We start from the raw sequence: 24,446 nt of genomic DNA on the forward strand, positions 1-24,446 counted from the left end.
AATGCAAGTAAATAAATTGCTTGAAAAAATAAAAATCATCACATAAATAAAAAAATTATAAAATAAATAAATCATGTAAAAGAAATTATATGTAAAAAAAAAAAAAAAAAGAATAGTAAAAAAGTGGTTTATGTGATTATTCTGTTTGGGTAGCAGTTGAAAGCTTTCTGTGTCTTGTTGAATAAGCAATGACAGGTTCCTGGACTTAAATAAAGTTTTCTTCTGAAATGTAATTTATAAATTTTCCTCCATTCGATTCTTTTTTTTTTTTTCTCAGAGCATCCACCTGTCATTCTTGCGCACGGTGCCTCCATACTCCCACCAGGCCCAGGTGTGGTTTGACATGATGCGCGAGTTTCGCTGGAATCACATCATCCTGATCGTGAGCGATGACCATGAGGGTCGGGCAGCGCAGAAGAGGCTGGAAACGCTCCTGGAGGAGAGAGAGACGAAGGTGAGAGTCCTTGGGTCTTACTGGGTGCTTCCTCCAGCGTGTGCACAGATTGTTTTGTGTCTGTGTGTGTTCCTGTAACCGGCACCTCAGAGGTCCTCTATGTATGTTAATTGTTTCCTTTTTTCTGTTGGTGTAAACGCATTTTTTTCCGTTGGCTAACATTATTTATGCCAGAGGCATCAACAGCGTCTTAAGTGGTTTACCTGCAAAACTTTGTACTTTTTCTACTCATCTCACATTGCTTTTTGCCATAGTCAAATTCTCCTACGTGTCTCTCGATCCACAACGAGGAGCAAAATGAGGGACTTAACCTGGGGCTGTGCAAAAAATCAATAGCAAGAGGGTTTAATTACAGTGTGCGCCAGCACCAGAGACGTGTAGGTGTAGTGTGTGGGATATGTTTTCCCTTAGAGCTCTTCTCGCTCAGAAAACTAATGGCTGGATGTCAGTCGCCTTTCAGCCTCTAACTGAGAAGGATTGTTCATGTTTATTTGCCTGTCAGAGAGCATCACAATAACACAGTAGAGCCACAGCCGTTAAAATTTAACCTGGTTACTGCAGTAATAGGGTTGGTGTTCACCACATGCATATATATAAATATATATATTTAGAATAACTTTAATGTCATTAGAATGTCATTTGTAGTAATGGCAGCCTCGAGCTCTGCTCCTGCTAAATTCTGCCTCTAATTCCGTTCCCAAATCCTCATCAGGGGAGCTGGAACTCATAAAACAGAGCTTCACCAGACATCACGCTTCGTGCTGTTGTTATGTGCGGTGAATTATTAAATATTTATTAGACTTACTTTTTCCATTTTCATGGAATAATTTGCTTTAAAACAAATAACCAAATAATAAGCTGTGATCTTTTCTTATTTTCAGAGCAGTGATCATGCATGCTTTTTATGCAAATCATATCCATGTAACATTATGTTGTTGTTTTTTGTGCAGAATGATATCTTGAGTATAGGTAAATGTGATATATCTTATTACACTTAGTATCTTGCTCAATTTCTTGCATTTCAAGCTCAAATTAATGAATTGCTTGGGTTTTTATATATATATATATATATATATATATATATATATATATATATATATATATATATATATATATATATATATATAAATAAAAAAAGAAAACACATTGATTTAAATAACAAAATCATATACTAAACTGGCCAAATACAGAAATCATTCAACACAATGCTGAGAACACCAATCAACCCTGGTTATTATCAGGTAATAATCTGTAGCTTGGAATAAAGCTGTCAACGCACACATTTGTCCTCCTTCCTCTCCTGGCATAGGCGGAATGCGCATATTTAATTCACCATACCGTCAGGCACGAATGCAGCTCTAAACGTGCTTCAGTATTTCCCATATAAATGCATGAAATACGGAGGACTGTTATGGCCAAGAGATGTACAGCCAGAGCAATGAAATGTAAAGTTGATGAAGTGCGCCTGCAGCTGAGAAATATACAGAAATTATGTTTTTCTTGATTAAGCACTCCACAGTCTCTCTGCTTCCACAGATCTTAGAGTTGTTGCAGTGATAAGCTTGAGCTGAGAAAAGCTTTTCTGTGTTTTGTTGAAGATTGTAAATCAACGCCGGTTTTGTGTAAAATTACTATCCAAGACAAATAATTATATTTAAATAGGCATAAAGCAGTAATACAATATGGCACTCCACTATATAAGGAATAAAACCCTAAGGGGCATGCTATTGGAGGGAAGTAGAGAGAATTTTATTCCTCTTATGCCACAATTACATATATTTTTGTGTACTATTTCTAGTTTCATTTAACATCACAGAAGGTTCTTGAAACAAATTCCAGTTTTTGATACGTTACATTACATTACATCCACTCACTTATATTACAGCAGCGTAATAAACACTCGTTCCCTCAGCAGCCTTGCATTCTTTTCTCTGGAGACCAAAAACATATATATACCACACTTTCATATACAAATATACATATACAAAGCAAAAATTCCACCATTTTGAAAACTTTGCAGATTTATCGCTGACTGTAACAAAGCACTGACACTGGAGACTTCTTTTAAAAATTGCCAAAGATACATCTCCTCGTAGAAAATGTCACTATATCAAACATTATACACGTTTTTCTATTCATTTGTGTGGAGTGTCCACAATAGATCCCTCTGTCTACAAATGTTACTATAGAAACAGAATTCGATCGTGCTGAGATATTAAACTATTGTGACAGTTAAATGGATTGGTTTTAACATCTGTGTGTGTCGTTTTTAAACCACATGGTGACATTTACTAAGGCTTATAATAACGTCTCACTGTAGTCAAGTTTTTTCTACATTTTTTGCAAGCCCCAGGATTAGAGTTTCCCAGTTTGAAGCAGAAAAGTGGAGATTTGTTGGAATGCTTTACTGCACACCATTTATACCTGTTTATAATATTCTTCTGTGTCTGCATATTTTCTCTGTGCACATTATTCATCAGAGTAAAAACAGGAACTATGAAAACCTCGACCAACTGTCCTATGACAACAAGCGAGGACCCAAGGTATATTTGCATGGTCAATGCACGCCGCCCAACAGTTATCTGAAAGTAGCAACTAGAAACCAGTCCAAAAAAAAAAAAGAAAAAATAAAGAAAAAAAAAATCAACAACCTGATTCCAGAGATTCTTTACCTGCTAGCACGTCTATTTATGTTTATTTATGATTTCAATCGAGAATGGGTTATTTTTTTTATTTTCTTTCTTTCTTTTTATTTTAAAACGTATAATTTCAACAACAGAATCGTTCCCTTTACCTCCCACTTTTTTATTTTGGTGTAAAGGAATTGCATGTACTGAAGCCAGCAAGATTTGCAAGTCTATTCTTTTGACACAGTGCGTGGAGATCTGGTCGTGTGGGACAGGCACAATCCAGATGTTACTCCCACCTTTCTGCAGCATTACTGCCTTTTTTTATTTTTTTATTTTACTTTTGGGAAAGAAGCCACCATGACCACCCTGCTCCCTTTCCTCCACCCGGTTTTTGCTTTCCGGTTGCATCAATCTTCTTCTCCCTCTTCCTCTAACATGCACGCTCTTCCTTGGAGTCTTGTTTCCCTTCAGTTTGCATGCGAAAACAATGCAAAACGATTTTTCCTCCTCCAAGCTTACTTTTTTTCAGTTCAATCAGATTGTCACGGAAACCTTTTTTTAAATCCATTTTTTCCTGATTCCCTTCGAAAATATGAGAAAAAATGTGAAGGAAAAATAAAAGTTGTGAGAACGCTGAACAGAGCATGGTTCAGGTTGGTGATGGGTCAACGACTTGACTGATGTTGTGTCCTAATCCCAGGCAGAGAAAGTGCTCTTGTTCAGCCAAGACACAAATCTGACAGCACTGCTCCAAGAGGCCAAAGAGCTGGAGGCCAGAGTCATCATCCTGTCTGCCAGGTGAGATCATGTGATCCTTCTGAACTTGCTTATCAATACGTCTGCCATACAGCAGAGAGTAAATATTTGTTGGAGAAAAAGATCACTTTCAGTTTCACTTACCTGCCATTTTATTAGGTCAACCAGTACACCTGTTAATTAATTTTTTATCCAATCAGTCAGTCATGTAGCCAGGTGCAGAGCTAGGAGATGGCCAGGGGCCACGGCCACCCCACTGGCCACCCTGCTCATATTTTCATTTTTAAAAGACAAAAATGTTTGTTTGAAAACTACCTCTCGATGTGTTAATGGGAAATATAGATTTGTAGAAGAGAATCAGACTGGCAACTCAAATAATCACTCTATACATCCACATTGAGCATAAAAGCATATCAGAATATAGAACTTAGCTGAGCTTTGAGGCATTGAGGCAAAGGGGCTACAAAAGCAGAAGACATTATAATCTTCTCACCAAATACATTTACATCTCACCAAAGTAGACAGTTTAGAACAGTTTGGAAATCAAACAACATCTATTTCTATTCAGATGTTTAATTCGGATGGCTGATTGGATAATTGCACGAATCAACAGGTGTATTGACCAATCAGTGTGTACACAATTTGAAAATACTGCAACTGGGAGGATTGAAAAGCAACCCAGATGATAGAAAATAGTTTAAAGAACATGTGTTTTCAGAGATCAATTATATATTACTTACGCTAAATGCCTTATTAACTTTGAAACTTTTTTCTGTCCAATTTATTTGATCCTAATGGTGTGCAAACTTTTGCACATATGCAAACTCTACTGCACATAAGAATTACTTTGATTTCTATATGACTGCTAATCAGTGTAATTGGTTAGATATTGTGTTACACTTGATGATATTTGTATAGTTTTGCTAGAATTTGTTCTCTGGTGTGCTTTAATGATTCTCAGCACAGCACCTAAAAATGCCAGCGATCTGGCAGAGCATCGATGCCTTCACACTACTACACAACACTTTTACCATCTGTGTTATTCAGTGATACCATCTGACATCCATTTTGGATCAGTGGGAGATTTTTGCGCAAAATGTCACACCGCATGCGAGAAGGCGCTTCCGGCATTTGTAGCTCAACCATCAGCTTAATAGTGTTTGTAACAACGCCAGCAGTGAAAATCTCTGTCCAATCGCAGTGAGGACGAGGCAGCAGCCATTTACAAAGCAGCTCGCCAGCTCAATATGACCGGCTCGGGATACGTGTGGCTGGTGGGAGAAAGGGAGATGTCTGGTAAAGCTCTAAGTGAAGCTCCAGATGGTATGTACTTTTGGCCCGTTACCCCATTCCTCTCAACTCATAGACTCTGTAACTTTTTTTATATGATTACACTTTTGCAATGTACATCAGAAAACCAGTGTGTGTGTGTGTGTGTGTGTGTGTCTGGTGTACTTCAGTAGTAGATGTGTTTAAATGTTTAAACATGTGGATGTTTAAAGGTTTCAAACACTGTGACCTTCTTCTCATTGTATTGTGCTCTCTGTCTAACGCTTGATCTCATCTTTTAAGTGTGTGTCCTTTCTTTCCATAGACTACAAATGATGCAATAGAGAGTTGTGGTATTCCATAATGGTTTGATTGCTCGTGCATTTGTTGCGCTTTGACTTTTATTTGTAAGTGCTTCGTCTGCATTGACTTGTGAATACAATGGTAAGCTACATTCCTTAATGTCCAAGCTTCTTCACATCAGTGACATCAGTGTGCTCTGTCTTCACCCCTCTTCTAGCCTGTCGGATAATCAAGATTTCTGCTAATTCCATGCACGTCATGTACTTTTTGTTTACGTGTCTCGCCCTGGAAAAAATACACCATTTTATATGATCGATTGGGCAGGCTTGCTTGGCCTCCAGCTGATCAACGGCAAGAACGAGTCTGCGCATATCTACGATGCCGTGGCAGTAGTGGCCCAGTCCATTCAGGAGCTCTTTGAGAAGGAGAACATCACAGAGCCTCCAAAAGGCTGCGTGGGCAACACTAACATCTGGAAGACTGGCCCGCTCTTTAAACGGTGAGGCTCTCTGTGCTGCCTCTATCATCCATCTGCTCCCATACATTACCATACATTACTGCTAACGGTGAGAACACCAACAGCTTTCACACTACAAATATTGAAATAAGAAAGCACCATAGCAGAGGAATGAAAAAAAATCAAGTTTTGTAAAAAAACTTTCAAACAGTATTTGTGAATACACCTTGAAGGTATGCAATATGCTTAAATGACTTGATCGTGATTTGTTGCTTGTAATGCCACAAAGAGTTGGTGCAAGATTTGATTTCAACTCAGTATAGATTAGATTAGTCGAGGGATTATTTAGTTTTTTGAATATTTTTTGTAAAGAAAACGTTGCATAGTACAGCTTCATGCAATAGAAACTCATAGAAATAGAAACATTTGCAGCTTAAGATGCCTTCAAGGGTAAAACAGATCTCCTACAAGAAGTTTGAGAGATAGACCGCAACTAAATCTTTGCATACACAATTAACTTTAAAGTCGTCTTTTTTTGTTTGTTTTTTTTTATAATAATTTATTATTATTAAAGCTTCTGAGTGCAATTTGCTCCCCTACATGTTTGTACATATGTCTGTAGAATGAAAATACTATTAATGATGTGATCATCATTTGCCTTTAAAATTGCATCAGTGCTCATAGGTGCACAGTTTAATAAAGAAATTGACGATTACATTGTTCCAAGCATCACTGAGAACGTGCCACAGTTCCTCTGCATACTTTGGCTTTCTCTTCTATCTCTGCAGGTAAAAAAAAATCAGATCAGCTTTCATGATGATAAAATCACGGCACTGTGGAGGCCATGCCATCTGTTGCAAAACATGCTCTTTTAACTGAAGGCAATATAAATAGAAAGTAAATTTATATCAAAGTAACATTTTTAATGCTACTTTAATGCAGAAAGCTGTTCCTAAGGGGTTTTTTTTGTCCTGCACTGTATATGTACACTGAGAATGTAAAGTAACATACCATGAGTCCAGCCTCATACTCTAGTATGCTTGAGCTCTTGTTAGTTGTGCATTTGGATTCAGGGGCAGCTGATTCAATGTCAAGCTACTCATAATAAATTTTTATTTCATCCTTTTAATATCACACCCACAGTCAATGTGTATATCTATTCAGTTCATCCATTTCTTGTGAGAGTAAACGCTTCCCTCCTTGGTCATGCTGCACTATTCTCCATCTTGCAATTCCCATCCACCCTGTCAGTCTTTCACTGTTGTAAATGTGGAGAGAGGGCAATGGTTGTTGACACAATGTCTGACTCAACCCTCTTCAATGTGCTAGAGTATTGATGTCATCCAAGTATCCAGATGGCCTTACAGGCCGCGTGGAGTTTAATGATGACGGAGACAGGAGGTTCGCCCACTACAGCATCCTCAACTACCAGAAGACCCGGTTGGTCCAAGTTGGTGTCTACAACGGCTCACAAGTATGCCTTAAACAATAACGTACAGTGGTTTAATATGTAAAAGGTAAAAGGACATCTGAAATGTGAATACTGTATTTTACTGATCCACTTACAGGTCATGATGAACACGCAAAGAAAGATCATTTGGCCTGGAGGAGACACTGAGAAGCCAAGAGGATATCAGATGTCAACACGATTAAAGGTGCATAATACCGATTATAATTCACTTCAAACACTGACGGATTCCCATTTCATTTTATTATGCTGTAATTAATCATCTTTGGTGTCATTGAAGATTGTCACCATTCATCAAGAGCCATTTGTGTACGTGAAACCTACGCTGCGAGACGGGACTTGTAAAGAGGAATACACCGTGAACGGAGTCCTGATCAAAAAAGTGATCTGCACTGGGCCCAATGAGACAATTCCTGGTAATACAAGTTACAATGAAAGATAAAGTGAAGTTTAAAGTTTTTTGCATTCGCTTAGGAAAACACACTTTCAGTCATTGCAACACTAGCCAATTATGGGCATGTCTGTGGAAAAGGAAAAAGATACCATTTTCCTTTAAGGGTCTTATGCTGTCTTTTGACACTGCATAAGCAGAAAAACATGTAGAAATTGTTTTTTTTTTTTTAAAGGAAAAGTGCTTCTAAATCAATGATGCGATGTGCAAGAGTTAGCTAGTGGGTGGGCACTGGAAAGACTAAATCAAGATTAATAGAGAAAAAATTGAAAATAGTATATTGCCAAATGAGTGTGGATACCTCACCATTATACTTTGTTGAGCATCCTATTCAGTAAAGTTTCCATTTGGTATTATTTCTAGATGATTTTGTAACATGGCTATGGGAATTTGTCTATTCAAACACAAGAGCATTAGTGAAATTAGGCACTGATGTTGGGTGAGGAGGTCCAGGGTGCATAGGTATTTTGATTCATCCTAAAAGTGTTTAGTGGGGTTGCAGTCAAGACACTCAAGATTTTCCACACCCTGTGCTGGAACATGTTTGGGCTCATTGGTTCCAGTGAATGGCAATTATACTGTAGTAGTCAAATGGTAAAAATTTTGGACTCCTTAACAGGTCACGAGTTAAAATCCCAGCACTGCCAAGCTGCCACAGCTGTGCTTTCATGCAAGAACCTTAACCCTCAACTGCTCAGTTGTATAAATGTAAAGAAATCACTCTGGATAATGCCATAAATGTAAATGTACAACTTGAACAACTTGTACTTTGTAGAAACATTTAGGTGAAGATTCTTATCTGGAAATAGAGGCCAGGGGTCCATGGAAATTTGCCCATATAGCATATTATATATTGAAAAAAAGGTTTGCATGCCTCTTTCTGAATGTGATATGAATATTCTCTAAAATATGTTTTTTTTAAACTCTCTGTGGCTTTATACACAAAATGTATATATGTATATGAATGTATTCATGAATGTATTTATATGTGCATGTGTGTGGGTGGGTGTGTATTTGTTGTAGTTTTCAGGTCTGCAAATAATTGCTGTCTTTGATATATCTTCAGGTCGTCCCATAGTGCCTCAGTGCTGCTATGGATTTTGCATTGACCTCTTGATCAAGCTCGCAATGACAATGAACTTCACCTACGAGGTTCACCTAGTTGCTGATGGCAAATTTGGCACCCAGGAACGTGTGAGTTATACACTCGAGCACTTTATTGATTTACTCCGTCTCCTAATTTCCTATTTGTCTTTCACAAGGTCACACTCTGTAGAGCCATAAAGTGCTCGCTTCTCTCTGGACATTTACAGTTTGCAGAGTCATTGATCTCAGGTGTAATTACAAACAGGCCTTGCAGCGCTAGGAACATTTCAAGCGGAAATATATTGCAGAGTGTGATTTCCTTCATGTATTAGGTAAACAACAGCAATAAGAAGGAGTGGAATGGCATGATGGGAGAGCTGCTGGGTGGCCTGGCAGACATGATTGTGGCTCCACTTACCATCAATAACGAGCGAGCCCAATACATCGAGTTCTCCAAACCATTTAAATACCAGGGGCTCACCATCCTTGTCAAAAAGGTACTCTGCTTCTGACATTTCTTTATCATTCTTTATCATTTACTATGATTAAATGGATATTTAATAAACTTCACTCTAATTACTCTGTTGGAAGCATTCCTTTTATGTTAAAAAAGATGTCATGATTTTTAAAAAGGAGCATGTAATAACAGAAAACTGATCACTGCTAGACAGAATAGTTCTGAGGCCTCAGGAGAAAAATGAATGCTTTCCTTTAATAAGGAAAGTGAAGTGTAGGTATATGAAGCTATAGATTATGATTGTTTTTAAAATCACAATATTTACCTTAATTAAGCAGAAATGATTACATTGGTTTAAAGCCATTGTACCTGTGTTTTAATGATCTTTTACCTTTACATAACATTTAATATACCTAAAGCAAAGGTATATTGGAAAACCCAAATTATGGACAAACCATTCATTATGTAGGTCATTGTTACAATTATGATGTTATTAATAAAACATATAAAACAATATGGAGCCACAAACCAAAATGAGTTGTGCAAAGTCTGCATTTTCCTGGCACAGCTGGCCTTCTCTGCTGAATTGTCTGTGTTTTATATGCGACTTCCACTTCTACACTGAGCTACATCAATGCTGCCACAGCAAGCCATGGCTGAAAGTTTGCCAATTAACTGTAAAAGTGCCAGTGCATGCTGGGTAGGAGTGATGGCATACCCGCTCTTCCCTGTCATTCACATACACATTGGATAATTATGTGTGCAGCCGTGAGATGCAGTATAAGTATGCAGAAGAAGGCAAACAGCGTTTTCTTTGAAGTGTGTTATACTGCCCTGTGATGCATGAAAAAATATATTGTGCAGGCTTCACATGTTAGAGGAGCCATGTGTTGGAGGAATTCACCAGAGATTAGTCAGAAAAATATGACTCCAGTAAAAGTAAAAGTGCACCCTTTAAACTTTCACTTGAGTAAAAGTACAAAAGTATTTGCCTTCAAATGTACTCAAGTATCCAAAGAACTATGATTTATTATAGCTATAATGTTCCTATTATCATTTTTGTCATAAGACTCTTACTTTATCTACTCAGTTTATGTGAAAAGACTCTAATGTTACTCTTAACACACTAATTTATTAATAGAATGATATTAATTAGTCAAACACTGATTGATATCTATTACAATTATCATGAGAACAAACTCATCAACTATTTCAAAAAAATTGCACAAATAAGAACACGCGTGTTGTAGCAGGAGTTTCGTCCATCGTTTATTTCTCTCAAAATGTTCTGATTGCTGTTGAACCGATGCTAATCTGTAAAACGACTGATTTCGCAAAATGTAGTTGAGTAAAAAGTACAATATTTGACAATGAAATGTAGTAAAGTTAAAGTAAAATAGATAGATAGATAGATAGATAGATAGATAGATAGATAGATAGATAGATAGATAGATAGATAGATAGATAGATAGATAGATAGATAGATAGATAGATAGATAGATAGATAGATAGATAGATAGATAAAAGGGTATATTTATTAGTTACTAAACAAGTTTCAGTTTTAAATATAGTCAAAGGAGGAAATGTAATTAATAGGAGGAACTGTAAAACACTTCTAGGCAGATTTCTAGGCCTGCTCTCAGTGGAGGACAAAATTAATTACATTTCAGTTACTCTTTTAGGATGAAGTTTAAATGAAAATTATCTCAATTCATTGCCACCTCAATGCATGTGGGATTCTGATACTTATATATATTATTAATTACGTTTCCTCCTTTGACTATATTTAAAACTGAAACTTCTTTAGATCTAAGGATCTAATTATCTATCTAGAGAACATGTTGGCTGCTCCATATGGTGACAGGCTTGCCTGTGTGGGTGGTGTGTATTTGGGCGGTGAGTAATTCCATGTTGTTGAACGCAGGAAATACCTCGCAGTACGCTGGACTCATTCATGCAGCCCTTTCAGAGCACTCTGTGGTTACTGGTGGGTCTTTCGGTCCATGTTGTGGCGGTGATGCTCTACCTGTTAGACCGTTTCAGGTAAAGAAGGAATTTGGTTAACTAATTTATTTGCTTGGTTCATCATTATGGGCATGCAGTACTTGTGAAATTATGAACAAGTAAAATATGTGGTCACGTAATCATCAGACCGTACGTGGGCCTTCCCCAAACTAAAAAGTTAGAAGCACAGAATTATCTTTGCATGCTATTAATTAAAGATTTCCCAGAGGCTCAAATTTGCTCTAGCATTATAGTGCCGCTATACACAGCAAGCTCCATGAAAACATGGGGTGGTGTAGAAGAACTGAAGTGGCTTACACAGAACCCTGACTTTATCTCAACTGAACTCCATTGGGAGGAATCAGAATGGCAACAGCATGCCAGGCAGCCGTCATGAATGCCTGAGCTTACTAATGCTCTTGTAGTGTCTTAAATGTATAGTATCTTAAATGTGTAATATCAAAAGGCCTAAACTCATATTATCCTACATGGTGACATCGCTAGAAAGGCCAAAGTTAATTACTGAACCGCCTGGACAGATGGTTGTCTGTAAAACAGAAGCGTAGGAGGTAGATTTAATGTTGTCTTAAGACTGGTGAGAGATACGCGCTCTCGTCAGTGTTGAGATAATGTTCTTAAAACAAATATGGAATGTGGTCCAGGATGTATATCTTCTTGGGAGGCAACCTCCCCGTTCACCAGATACTTCAAGGTACAGGAAAGGGATGCCTTTATGTTTTATGATCTGGGAATGTAAGCCCTGGTACAGCTGGAACACATCAGTCTGGACAAAGACAGGTTTCTCTTTACATTCGACATTATTGCATAGTAAGCTCATATGCATCTCATTTACATTAAGAGGTGGACCCGGGAAACGGGCAAGCATTTAATGTGTGTGTAAGCATGGATCTGGAGTCAGACTTTGAATCAGAGCGTGCTGACTCCAGGCTTGACCGGAAGGCCTGTAAAGATGCTATATTTCTGTGCTGTATAAAAATCATTATTTACACGAAATACAGCGTCTAACGAGAGTCCTTCCAGCTGACAACTACACCTCATCAAGACGACGAAATACACAACACTCTTGTGGCTGAATTTGTGCAAAATCAACACATTGTCCAAAATCTTGAATAGTGGTGGTTGTTTTAGCAGAAAAGGCATGATCATCGCAATATTAATGCCCATAGGTTTGGATTGGAATGTTCAGTAAGAACATATGGGCATGAAACTTTCATCCACATACTTTTGTGCATGTACTATACATGAAATTGATAAAGCTATCTTCAGTGAGAGTATCTTGAGCTGAGATATGCTTTCCTCTGCAGCCCATTTGGAAGGTTTAAAGTGAATAGTGAAGAAGAAGAAGAGGATGCCCTCACCTTATCCTCTGCCATGTGGTTCTCTTGGGGGGTACTTCTGAACTCTGGTATTGGAGAAGGTACCTGACAGAAAACAGAATTATTTACTTAATCTGTCTCATGAGAATTTACACAACATATGATGGAATTTGCTTACCACTCCTAACTGCTTCCATGTCTTTCCCATCCTCAGGTGCCCCAAGGAGCTTTTCGGCAAGGATTTTAGGTATGGTGTGGGCTGGTTTTGCTATGATTATAGTTGCATCTTATACTGCAAATTTGGCAGCCTTCCTAGTGTTGGATCGCCCTGAGGAGCGCATTACCGGCATCAACGACCCTAGGGTGAGACCATGGTTTTGCCATGGAGCATGACACATCTACACTCTGAACAAGTCTCATGTTTTACACAGTACAGAATTAGGACGAGCAATTAAGTCGGTCAAGGATACAACAAACCTCTCTGTTTTTCAGCATATTTTTAAACACTTTTCTGCAAAAATCACTTTTACTATAATATATTACCAGCAAAGTGTTTTTGAGTCTTTCTACAGACATGAAAGAACATGCTTGAACATAATACAGATTACTCCTATAAAGATATCTCAATAAAAAACTCATGAGTAAATATGAATCATCAGGAGCTATTTCAGTGCTTCACTTCTGATGTCTGTGCCTATAAAACCGTCAGAGAACCCTTTGAGTTATATGAGCTTCATATGGGATTAGTGGCTGATGATTCACACAGTATGTGAAATATATATATATATATATATATATATATATATATATATATATATATATATATATATATATATATATATATATATATATATGTGTGTGTATATTAGGTGAATAGTTTAAGAAAATGTCGAGAAAGGAGTTGTGGTATTGTATGAAGAAGTCAGGTGTGTCAGAGAAGTATGTAAGTGTTGTGCAGGACATGTTGAGGACAGCGACCAAGGAGTAGTTTCATGGATATGGTGAGGAAAGACATGCAGGTAGTTGGTGTGAAAGAGGCAGATGTAGAAGACAGGGGGGTATGAAGACGGATGATCCGCTGTGGCAACTCCTAATGGGAGAAGCCGAAAGAAGAAGAAGATATACAGCGGAGAAAATGAGTATTTGACACATCAGCATGTGGGGATTTCTAAGTGGGCTATTGACACAAAATTTCCACCAGATGTAGCCATCAAGCCAAATATTGAATTCATACAAAGAAATCAGAACATTTAAGTATACAAGTTGAGTCATAAGCAATAAAGTGAAATGACACAGGGAATAAGTATTGAACACATGAAGATAACAAGGTGCAAAATAGCATAGAAAGCCAGAAGATCACCTGAAATCTGTCCGTATTGAGAGAGAAACCCTGCCCCCTATCAGTACTAATTTATATCAGCTGCTTTAGTCCTAATTGATGGCCTATAAAGGCTTCTCATTACCCAGGAGGCACACAGGAAAGACTTCATGATGGGTAAAAGCAAAGAACTATATCAAGATCTTCGTAATCCTATCGTTGAAAAGAATTTTGATGGGAATGGTTATAGGAGCATTTCCAGAATGCTGAATGTTCCTGTGAGCACTGTGGGGGCCATTATCCGGAAATGGAAAGAGCATTAGTTCACCATAAACCAGCCACGATCAGGTGCTCCACGTAAGATCCAAAGGAGTCCAAAGAATAATTAGAAGAGTTCGCCAAGAACCAAGAACCACTCGGGCAGAACTTCAGGAAGACCTTGCATCAGCAGGTACTGTTGTTTCAAAGAAAACTATAAGCAATGCACTGAACCGTCATGGCATCCATGCACGCTCACCACGCAAGACTCCATTGCTGAACAAAAAGCATGTTGAGGCTCGGTTAAAGTTTGCGAAAGAGCATTTGGAGAAGCCTGTGGATTATTGGGAGTCTATAGTATGGTCAGATGAAAGCAAAATTGAACTTTTTGGCAGTCTTTCTACACACCATGTTTGGAGAAGAAATGGCACTGCCCACCACCCCAAGAACACCATACCAACAGTTAAGTTTGGGGGTGGAAGCATCATTGTTTGGGGCTGCTTTTCAGCAAGGGGTACTGGCAGACTTTATATTATTGAAGGCAGGATGAATGGAGAAATGTACTGGGACATTGGATAAAAATCTGCTGCCATCTACCAGAAAGCTGAAAATGAAAAGAGGGTGGACATTTTAGCAAGACGATGATACCAAACACAAGGCCAAGGAAACAATGAAGTGGTTTCAAAGAAAGAAAATCAAGTTGCTTGAATGGCCCAGTCAATCACCTGACCTAAATCCCATAGAAAATCTATGGAGAGAACTGAAGATCAAAGTTTATAAAAGAGGCCCAAGGAACCTTCAAGATTTAAAGACCATTTGTGTGGAAGAATGGGCCAGAATCACTCCTGAGCAATGCAGACGACTGGTCTCTCCATACAAGAGGCATCAGACGCTGTAATCACCAAAAAAGGCTTTTCTACAAAGTATTAAATAAAGTGTGTTCAATACTTATTCCCTGTGTCATTTCACTTTATTTATTACTCAACTTCTATACTTAAATGTTCTGATTTCTTTGTATGAATTCAATATTTGGCTTGATGGCTACATCTGGTGGAAATTTTGTGTCAATAGCCCACTTAGAAATCCCCTTACTGATAAAAATGCTCATGTGTCAAATACTTATTTTCCCCACTGTATATACAATTTTTTGATGATACATTCATTTTCACATACAGCATCTGTCAAAAGTTTGGACGCACCTATTTTCTCAGTGATTTTTAAAACACTGGGATATTCCATTTGCTTATATGCCACAAACTCAAGAATTGGACAGTGAATGGCTGAAAGAATTTTCTGTGGACATTTTTTCTTAAACAACAGAACCTACATAAGATGAAGATCAAGAGAAAATATGTTACCAGACTGCCTTATTGCCACAGTCCAACATGGAGGTGGCAGCTCAATTGTTTGTGGTTGTTTTAAAGCAGGGACGATTGGAGAATTATTCCATTTGAAAGGAATACGAAACCAACTTGGCTACTTTTCCATACTTCAACGCCATGCAATTCCATCTAGACTGCAGCTAATTGGAACCAATGTCCAAGCTCTTTAAATGTTATTTAGAGAGAAAATAGTCAGCAGGTGTGTTGTCTATCATAGAATGGCCTGGCCAGCCACTGCACCTAAATCCTATTGAACTGCTCTGGGATAAACTGGATCAAAAAGTCAAAAAGAAATCTGCAAAAAATGCACCTCACCTGTGTTTTGAGCTGCACGGCATCGGGAGAAAAACTTCACTGCACATTTAATATTTTTCTTTTGCCGCACGACGATGACAAAAGAAAAAATCTCCAGAGAAATAGTTGTGAAAGGAAGGAGGAAGACAGTGAACAATGTCTTTCTTGGTCGGCTACTGTTTAGATACAAGCCGTTGTAACGCGTTGAGTCTGGGTGAAGGGAGAGCTCACTAACTCCAGTTGCAACAGAAATCATATAAGCACAGACAGGTTTCCAAAACTTGTGCTTTTTTATTTTTCTTGGCAACAGCATCACGGGTTAGTCAAATAAACTTAGAAATGAGCATCAGAAAATAATAAGGACATAATCCTCGGTCTTGCACACATGCAGAAAAATGCGGCGATAGGCTATTCCCAAAATGGCGCTCTGCTTTTAAAGGAGCCACAACATATTTCACCCGTTACACTGTGTAACAGACACTGTCTTTCGGTAAAGCCTGTGTAAAGTTTCATTTTAGACGGCTTATAGACAGGTGCGGCTTATTTATGTTCAAAATAAAAATCTTTGTCAAATTCAGTGGGTGCGGCTTATATATGGGTGCGCTTAATAGTCAGGAAATTACGGTAGTTAAATTACATGGTTTGTTGCATATAAACAAAAGGAACATGCACTGATAACTTCTGATAAGCACTGTCATTTTTATTTTTATGTGTTTTCATGATTTATTAATTTCTAAATAACTAAAGTTGCCCCTATATGAGCAAAAAATTTATTTTGTTGAAAGGTTTTCATACCAAGTTTTTCCATATTTCCATATCATTTTATATAAACATTTATACATTTATTTTCATTTATTTTTCTTGCATATTGGTTCAAACTGACAGCATTATTATGCATTATGATCAAACTGACATTATTAGAGTGACTAGCATTGTTTGTGATCCCAATTTAATTCAAATTAGCTGTTAATAAAATTACAGACCCCCTATTTATTTGTCATAGTTGGACCCTGCATCAAATTACATTATTGGGCATGCTGAGGAAACCCTGCAGTAGGATAAATTGATTTATGTTATTACACTAAAGGTTAGAAGAGCATGTTGCTTGCATACAGTGGTGTTGAAAAAGCCGGATTCTGACACATTTTTAGGACGTACTTATAATAATAAATTATTTATTTGGCAAAACACAAATACAGTTACTTAATAAAAAAACATCTGGTTACTGATCCTCACAATTGTGAGGTTTAAATAATTGTTTGGGATGTACCATTGAATTGTGCAGCTACAGAAGACAGTTTTTGTGGTGCTGTTGTCTTGCAGCTGCGAAACCCATCAGATAAGTTCATCTACGCCACGGTGAAGCAGAGCTCTGTGGACATTTACTTTCGGCGTCAAGTTGAGCTGAGCACCATGTACCGCCACATGGAAAAGCACAACTATGAAAGTGCCGCTGAGGCCATCCAGGCTGTGCGAGACGGGTCAGTGAGACAGATTTTCTTATATTCAGCTCAGCCATTTCTGCTGATTTGTTTGCCTTGACATACAGTACAATGATCTTTAGAGATGAACACAAAGTATATGAAGACTGATGCAACTCCGAATTTTTAATCCTAACTGCAGACATCCGTTGCCAGGAGTCTAAGAGAGCAAAACAGGCAGTGTGATCTGTGTAGGAGGAATGACATTACTCTCTCAGAACAATACTAGCCAATTGTGGGTGTCTGTGAGCTCATGTATATGGAAGTGTGCAATTAGCACTTCCTTCAAGTGTGTTGGACTGCATTGTGATGCATCATGAGCAGCTGTTTAAAAGGATGCAGTGCCAGACCTGCACGTTTTGGAGGAAGTCTGTATTAGCACAAACCCTCCTCTAGGGGTAGCTGTTGAGTTATAGGGCAGCTACTGCTACTGTGGTGTGAGAAAGTACATTTTGTACGAGGTGGTATCAGAAAGCCTCGAGACTAGCTTTGTTTACAAGAAAGTACTTTATTTATTTAAGTTTACACACTATCACCTTCAAAATAGTCCCCCTGCACAGCAATACAGCATTTCCAGCGTTTCTGCCACTTCTGGAACATGTCCTGGAAGTCTTCTTTTTGAAGCATGTCAAGCACCTTCTGCAATTTGTGCTGGATCTCCGCAATGGTGTCAAAACAGCGATGTATGAGCTGAATCTTCATCTTCAGGAAGAGGGCAAAGTCAGCAGGAGACAAACCTGGCGAGTAGGATGGGTGCTGAAGTGAGATCATGTTGTTTCCGGCGAGAAACTGGCGTGTGAGGAGATGTTCTGACTCGCTGTTCATGGTGAAATTACAGACGTCGTAACCCACGTAGTCAGAACATCACCAGTTGCACAGCTCCCGATGTACACAGAACAATGTCTTTTAGCACATTGACTTATGAAGGTTGGTGCTCCCTGTGATTGTGTGGGCAGTCTTGTGCTGCCATCTGTTGGCGTGTTAGAAAACCAGTCTCAAAACTTTTTGATATGTCTGTTGCTAATTAGATTGACAATATAGCAAATTAATCAACTCAGGGTTGTAAGAAAAATATGGATTTAATGGGATTTAGTGTTGAATGCAAATTAAGTGTAAAAATCTAGTAATGGCCCAAATGGTTGGGTGATACTATTGTCCAGTCGAATGTCTGTAAATGGTAATTCCGGTAATATACACCTTGCTTGGTATTGGTACAGATGTTTTTACTCAAATGGTTGGGTGATTGTATCATTCAAATTGTAATCTTTGTTACATATACCTTTTGTTCACAGACAGTCCTAGATATCCTGCTGCCGCTCCCACACAAATATTGATTAAAGTTATTTATCAAATTTTCTACAAATAGAAAGTTACATAACTAACTCTATGATATTTGAGCTTTTTTGGGGGATGAGCTCATTCTGACAAATATTTATGGAGTGAAATCTGGCAGACTGTAATTTCTTACTCCTCATTATGTCTGGCTGCACTGTGTGAGCCTACAGTTGATTATTAATTTTTATATGCAAGCCTTGACTTTTCTGTTAATCAAAATAATGAAAATCATTCCTAAAAAAAAAAATGACTTGTCAGTAGGATCTCTAGAGGTTAAGAATATCCATCAGCACTAACACCCAGTTCTTCTCCTTACTTTAGCAAACTCCATGCTTTTATCTGGGATTCAGCTGTGTTGGAGTTTGAAGCCTCGCAGAAGTGCGACCTGGTCACTACAGGAGAGTTGTTCTTCCGTTCAGGCTTCGGAATCGGCATGCGTAAAGACAGTCCGTGGAAGCAGAATGTTTCCCTGGCCATTCTTAGGTGATGCTTTCATAATGCATAAAATCTGCTATGTAGGATTTGCTTTACGTTTACACTTTGTCTTCATTTAAAAGGTATGTGTTCTCTGAATCAACAGCTCTCATGAGAATGGGTTTATGGAGGACCTGGATAAAACCTGGGTGAGATACCAGGAGTGTGACTCCAGGAGCAATGCCCCAGCCACTCTCACCTTTGAGAATATGGCAGGTATGGGTGACTTTTTTAAATAACAATAAGTCTTTTTTAGAAATGAATACACATTATTCTGCAATTGAGGTTATGGTCTAAGCTTTCATATCAATAGTGAGATACTGCGGCATTCATTTTGCAGGCGTGTTCATGTTGGTGGCTGGTGGCATCGTCGCCGGGATCTTCCTCATCTTCATCGAGATTGCATACAAACGACACAAGGATGCTCGCAGGAAGCAGATGCAGTTGGCCTTTGCAGCGGTTAATGTCTGGAGGAAGAACCTGCAGGTATGAAACTCCGTTTTCCTTTTTCTTCCAACAGGATAAGAGTCTGCATGAGTCTCTAGACGGCTACCTACTGCTGTTACTTACAAAGTTTCGGTTTAGAACGCTGAATGCAAACAAATGGTTGAGTTCTTCCAGGTTTGAGTAAGAAAACTCAATATGAGAGTCATTTTAAGGCAAATATTTTATCGGTATTAAATAAGCAGTATTTAGTAGTAATAAGTTGGTAAAAGGCATTTTGTATTTATAGAATTATTTAGACCACAGGTTACATTTAACACAAAATATCTATGTATTAATGCATGTAGGCTTAATTTGCATTGTGAATAAAGAATATTTATTTACATGTATTGTATTTACAACAATAGTAAGAATATAGTAATTATGTAGTTAAAATCAGGGGTTAAATAGGGTGGGAGTGCATGGGAGTGGAGAAAAAAAAAATCCTGCTAAATTCTTTCTTTTCTTTTTTTTTTTACACTCTGTATATAAGGGTCTTTTTTTCCTTTTTTTTTTTTTGAGATAGCATTTAGATATTTGGAAACAGCACCTAGCATCAAGTCTGTAACATTCTTTTCAGTATTATTTCTACTAGCACTACCACTCACTGTATTACAGTAAGTTAACAATTAACCTTGAATCCTAAACCTTTTTTCTTCAACTTTTTTTGTGTGTTTAGACTTCCCAAAGCTTTTTGTCACTGAGATAGCTTAGCATGGTACAGTAGCTATGCTAGCATTATAGCCTATTTTAAATAGCCAGGTTTTTAGTCTCCACTACACTTGCCATTTTCAATACACAAAATCATAAATGTCTTCATAAGAATTGATTTGTAGTCACATTGTTCAGATTATAACGCTTAATATTTGAGGCAAGTGCTCAAAGAAACAAATCAATACTAACATGAGCTACAGTATATAACTTACCTAGCTAGTTATGTGGCTAGCTATGGTAGCTTTATAAGTAATAATCAGCTCCTTAATTTAAAAAGCAAGAAATGAGTAAGATATGCCTGAATATGACAATAATATATATCAGTTTACAGTTAAAATGCTTTACTGAATCATTGACTGTATGTCAACCATATTAAAGAAAGAAACAAAAATACTGACAAATTGTATTTAGCTAAATGAAAACACTTAGGTCGGAATCAGAAAAATTACACAATCATTATAAGCACATTTTAATGTTAGTGGTGAGAATTTATTGCAATAGGAGAAAAGTGTTCCCACTTTGTAGTAGGAAGAGATTTTATGCATAATCATATATATATATAGGAAGATGGGATCTCAGTTATCACCTCCCTAAATTCCAATTTAACCCCTGATTATAAGGAATAAGAAGCATAGCAGCACAGAATAAGACAGAGAAGGTGAAAATGCATGCTAAGGAATCCATTTTTTCTCCGTCTTCCACTTTGAGAATTATGAGGAAGCAGCTCCTTAATGCAGAACCACCACTCTCTCTCACACACACACACACACACACACACACACACACACACACACACACGGTGCACACTCTATGGTGGAGTGGGGCAGATGCACACTAGGCTGTGTTCATTCTGAAAGGCCATGCTAGCTGAATGTCTCAGTGGGGTTTAATGTCTCAGTGGGGGTCCAGCAGGAATCAGAGACTCATCCTGCGTGTGTTCAGATCGCTGTTCCTTCACTGCTGGCCTCTGGCTCTGTACACGCTGAGTCACCAGCCTATTCAACAGCAAAAAGCTGGTGCGAAACAGCATGGCCTGTCCTTGTCACATAAAAAAAAGCCCAGCTGTTGTGCTAGAGAGGTACTACACGGAATTCGGTTTTAGTCTAATGCTCATCACATGAGCTAGCTGGACTATAAATGCAAAAAAGTACCCCTGAACGTGTTTAAAAAAAATAAAAAAATAAAAATATATATATATATATATATATATATATATATATATATATATATATATATATATATATATATATATATATATATATATACACTGTTAAACGCATTTTGTTGAGTTTTTTTTTATTTACACCAACAAGGATTTAAGTGTAGAACCTTACTGCTTCTTTGTGCTCATGAACCATAACGAAGATGCTAATTTGGTATCATGATTATGAGTGGCTATGCAACCTGAGCCTTTATCAGCATCCTCTTATTTTCAGAGGAATTATTATAAAAGTATTAACAACTAATATATTTTGTTAGCATAACAGCCATGGCTTTGGTCTAGCTAGCATTCCTTGCAGGTTTATGGGGTTCAAATCTATTGTTTTTTTGTCTGATTGGTTGGTTGGTTGTTTTTTGCAAGATTATAAAGTGATGCTTAATAAAAATTTTAGAGGCATTTAAAAAAAACGTTGTTAGCATGAAATGCTAACTATTTAGCATAACTACTTTGCTATCTATTACCAGAATCATGAAACATGTTTTAAACATGTTTGGGGGTACTTTAAAATCGTTAAAATGTTTGTTTTATAGCAATTATCTATTTATTATATATCGAGCAAAGATTACAAATTTTGCACAGCAACAAAGCAAACAATTTTATCTCATAGATATTAAGGCATAAATATTCGTATTTGATTTTCTTTCTTGGGTTACACATGTTTTGACCTGAAGGCTCTTTACGCCTACAAGGACACTTGTAGGTTAAGATGCCTACACATTCTACCCACATGGAGACACGGGATTAGCACTGTTGAGGGTGTATAATCACACTATTGTTTGTCCTCAAGAAAATCTGGATTTTCTGGATTCTTTTTCTTTGTGGTTTATGAGTTAAATAAAGAAGAAAAAGACCCAGTAAAAATCCCAAATAAGACAATTTATGGATTCATATAAATACAACACTATATGAACCAAACCAGTACATGAGATGATTGGAATATGTGGTGGTTTTTTGAGGCAATAAAAGAAAAGAAATGAAAATCTGCCCTCAAACCCCAAAAAGTCCAAAACACATCCCATGGTGTGGTATGAAACAGCTTGCCTCGCTCATGCCGTGGCTTTCTGAATGCATGATTGCTCCGATCTGCCCTTGGCATTTGCACTTCAAACAGCGCATACCAGGTGCAGCTCGAGAACCCATGCGCTCTGAGTCAGCTCTCCGGCGCTGAGACACTGGCTCATCAGAGGGGTTTCAAAAGCAGCAGATAAAAGCCCAGACGCATGAAAGAACCAACACGGTCATGCTTCTTCCAAGTTCTTCCACTGACCTACTGAAAAAAGACTTGAAATGTCATCTTTGTTGCACTGTGATGAATTGTGATGGAATTCTGTCTGAGAGAAAACAAGTATGACCTTCAGAGTCAGAAACGTCCTTCGACTGTTATATTGTTATAAATACTTTATAATAAAGTGCACTTTATTCTACAGGATTTATTTTTGCTTGCTTTATAGAGATTCCTATAATCAGAAACACAAGGTCAATCATGTAATCCTATGGGGATAATAATAATGACTGGCATGCTGGTTATTCTCAAATGCTGTAAAATAAAGTGCAATTGCAGCTTTTCAGTTGAAAGTAGATGGAATGAGGTTCTAGTAGGCCACCAAAACAGGTCTACAATCTGTAAAGGACATTTCTAACAGTACCGGACGAGGTCAACGGTCATGTCATTCATTTCGCATTTCCTTTCGGTTCCATGTACTGCATGTCCTCTGGTTAAGGTCACTCCCCCTTCTTGGTATTATCTTTGCCCTAATTATGAGCCCTCACAAATCTCTCCTTAGCCTCCTCTTAGTCATTATACTCAAAGTCGGGTATAATGCATTGGGACAGACTTGAGTTTCAATTTAGATTCTTTTTGTTTTCACAATTGGTTGTCCATTCCTCCCCTCACTCTCCTCCATGAAATGAAACCTTTAAAAAAAACAAAAGCTGCTTTTTTCTGTCTTTATTGCTTCTCATTTTGCTCATTTGCTTTGCTAATGCTTTTTGCTTACCATTGCTAAGAAATAACTCTGAAGGGCTCTAATTTTGAATCATGCCATCCTCAGTATTGGTCTTTCCCCCTCGAGAGCCTGAGGATTTTATGGTACGTGTAGATTTTAAATATTAATATAGTGCTTATAAGTGTCATTTTTGCTTTGTAGAAGCCTAAGGCTGCATGAAAGCACTATGTCAGGATGGAGATGCTGAGTGAGCAGGAAACACCATGTTTCTTACATAACGGCAAAAAAGAGAGAAAATAAAACACTCGGCTGTAGTGGCATTAGTAGTAGTATTAGGTCAGTAATATAAGTAGGATAATAGTAGTAGATTGGACACCGATAATTGTTCAACAATATACTGTATATTTATTTTAGGATAGGAAAAGTGGTAGAGCAGAGCCCGAGCCCAAAAAGAAAGCCTCTTTTAGGTCCATCAGTACCAACCTGGCCTCCAACATCAAGAGACGTAGGTCCTCCAAAGACACGGTAAGGAGATGAAGAAATGACACCCTGCCCTGTACTTCTTAACCATTTCTGATTCTATCTCTCTATCTATCTTTCCACTTTCCTGTTCCTCTGGCTTCTACTTTCGCTTCCTCTATTCCTGTCATCTTTTCCATCCCTCTTCGCAAAAAGAAAAAAAACTTTCTCATCACAGACTCTCTCTCTCTCTCTCTTCACCCCTCACACATTACAGAGTTACGGTCATGGCCACGTGTCTGTCAGTCAGCCATCAGTGCTCCATCCAGACATTTGTTTGGGAAAGCCCAATCAGGGACCATAGTGAGTAGAGTCATAGGAAGTGTGTGAGTTTAGGGGTTGTGGGTT

The 24,446-nt window shown here is 37.9% G+C and overlaps 1 protein-coding gene across 4 annotated transcripts in view; it reads left to right on the plus strand.

The window, feature by feature from the left end:
- The window catches only part of grin1b (glutamate receptor, ionotropic, N-methyl D-aspartate 1b), a 34,906-nt gene that overhangs the window by 4,927 nt on the left and 5,533 nt on the right, over positions 1 to 24,446 (plus strand). The window contains exons 3-20 of one of the 4 annotated variants that reach the window (XM_083526842.1): positions 278 to 454; positions 2,935 to 2,997; positions 3,785 to 3,882; positions 5,042 to 5,163; positions 5,737 to 5,911; positions 7,199 to 7,343; positions 7,438 to 7,524; positions 7,618 to 7,753; positions 8,855 to 8,982; positions 9,207 to 9,371; positions 11,256 to 11,374; positions 12,661 to 12,773; positions 12,887 to 13,035; positions 17,248 to 17,405; positions 19,062 to 19,223; positions 19,321 to 19,430; positions 19,555 to 19,700; positions 23,994 to 24,104. In XM_083526842.1, coding sequence (XP_083382968.1) covers positions 278 to 454; positions 2,935 to 2,997; positions 3,785 to 3,882; positions 5,042 to 5,163; positions 5,737 to 5,911; positions 7,199 to 7,343; positions 7,438 to 7,524; positions 7,618 to 7,753; positions 8,855 to 8,982; positions 9,207 to 9,371; positions 11,256 to 11,374; positions 12,661 to 12,773; positions 12,887 to 13,035; positions 17,248 to 17,405; positions 19,062 to 19,223; positions 19,321 to 19,430; positions 19,555 to 19,700; positions 23,994 to 24,104 — 2,364 coding nt within the window. The remainder of the gene's footprint in view (positions 1 to 277; positions 455 to 2,934; positions 2,998 to 3,784; positions 3,883 to 5,041; positions 5,164 to 5,736; positions 5,912 to 7,198; positions 7,344 to 7,437; positions 7,525 to 7,617; positions 7,754 to 8,854; positions 8,983 to 9,206; positions 9,372 to 11,255; positions 11,375 to 12,660; positions 12,774 to 12,886; positions 13,036 to 17,247; positions 17,406 to 19,061; positions 19,224 to 19,320; positions 19,431 to 19,554; positions 19,701 to 23,993; positions 24,105 to 24,446) is intronic. The other 3 variants (XM_083526844.1, XM_083526843.1, XM_083526845.1) reach the window with 3 other exon arrangements.

This window comes from Silurus aristotelis (assembly GCF_946808225.1).
Source record: "Silurus aristotelis genome assembly, chromosome: 23".
Taxonomy (NCBI): Eukaryota; Metazoa; Chordata; class Actinopteri; order Siluriformes; family Siluridae; genus Silurus; species Silurus aristotelis.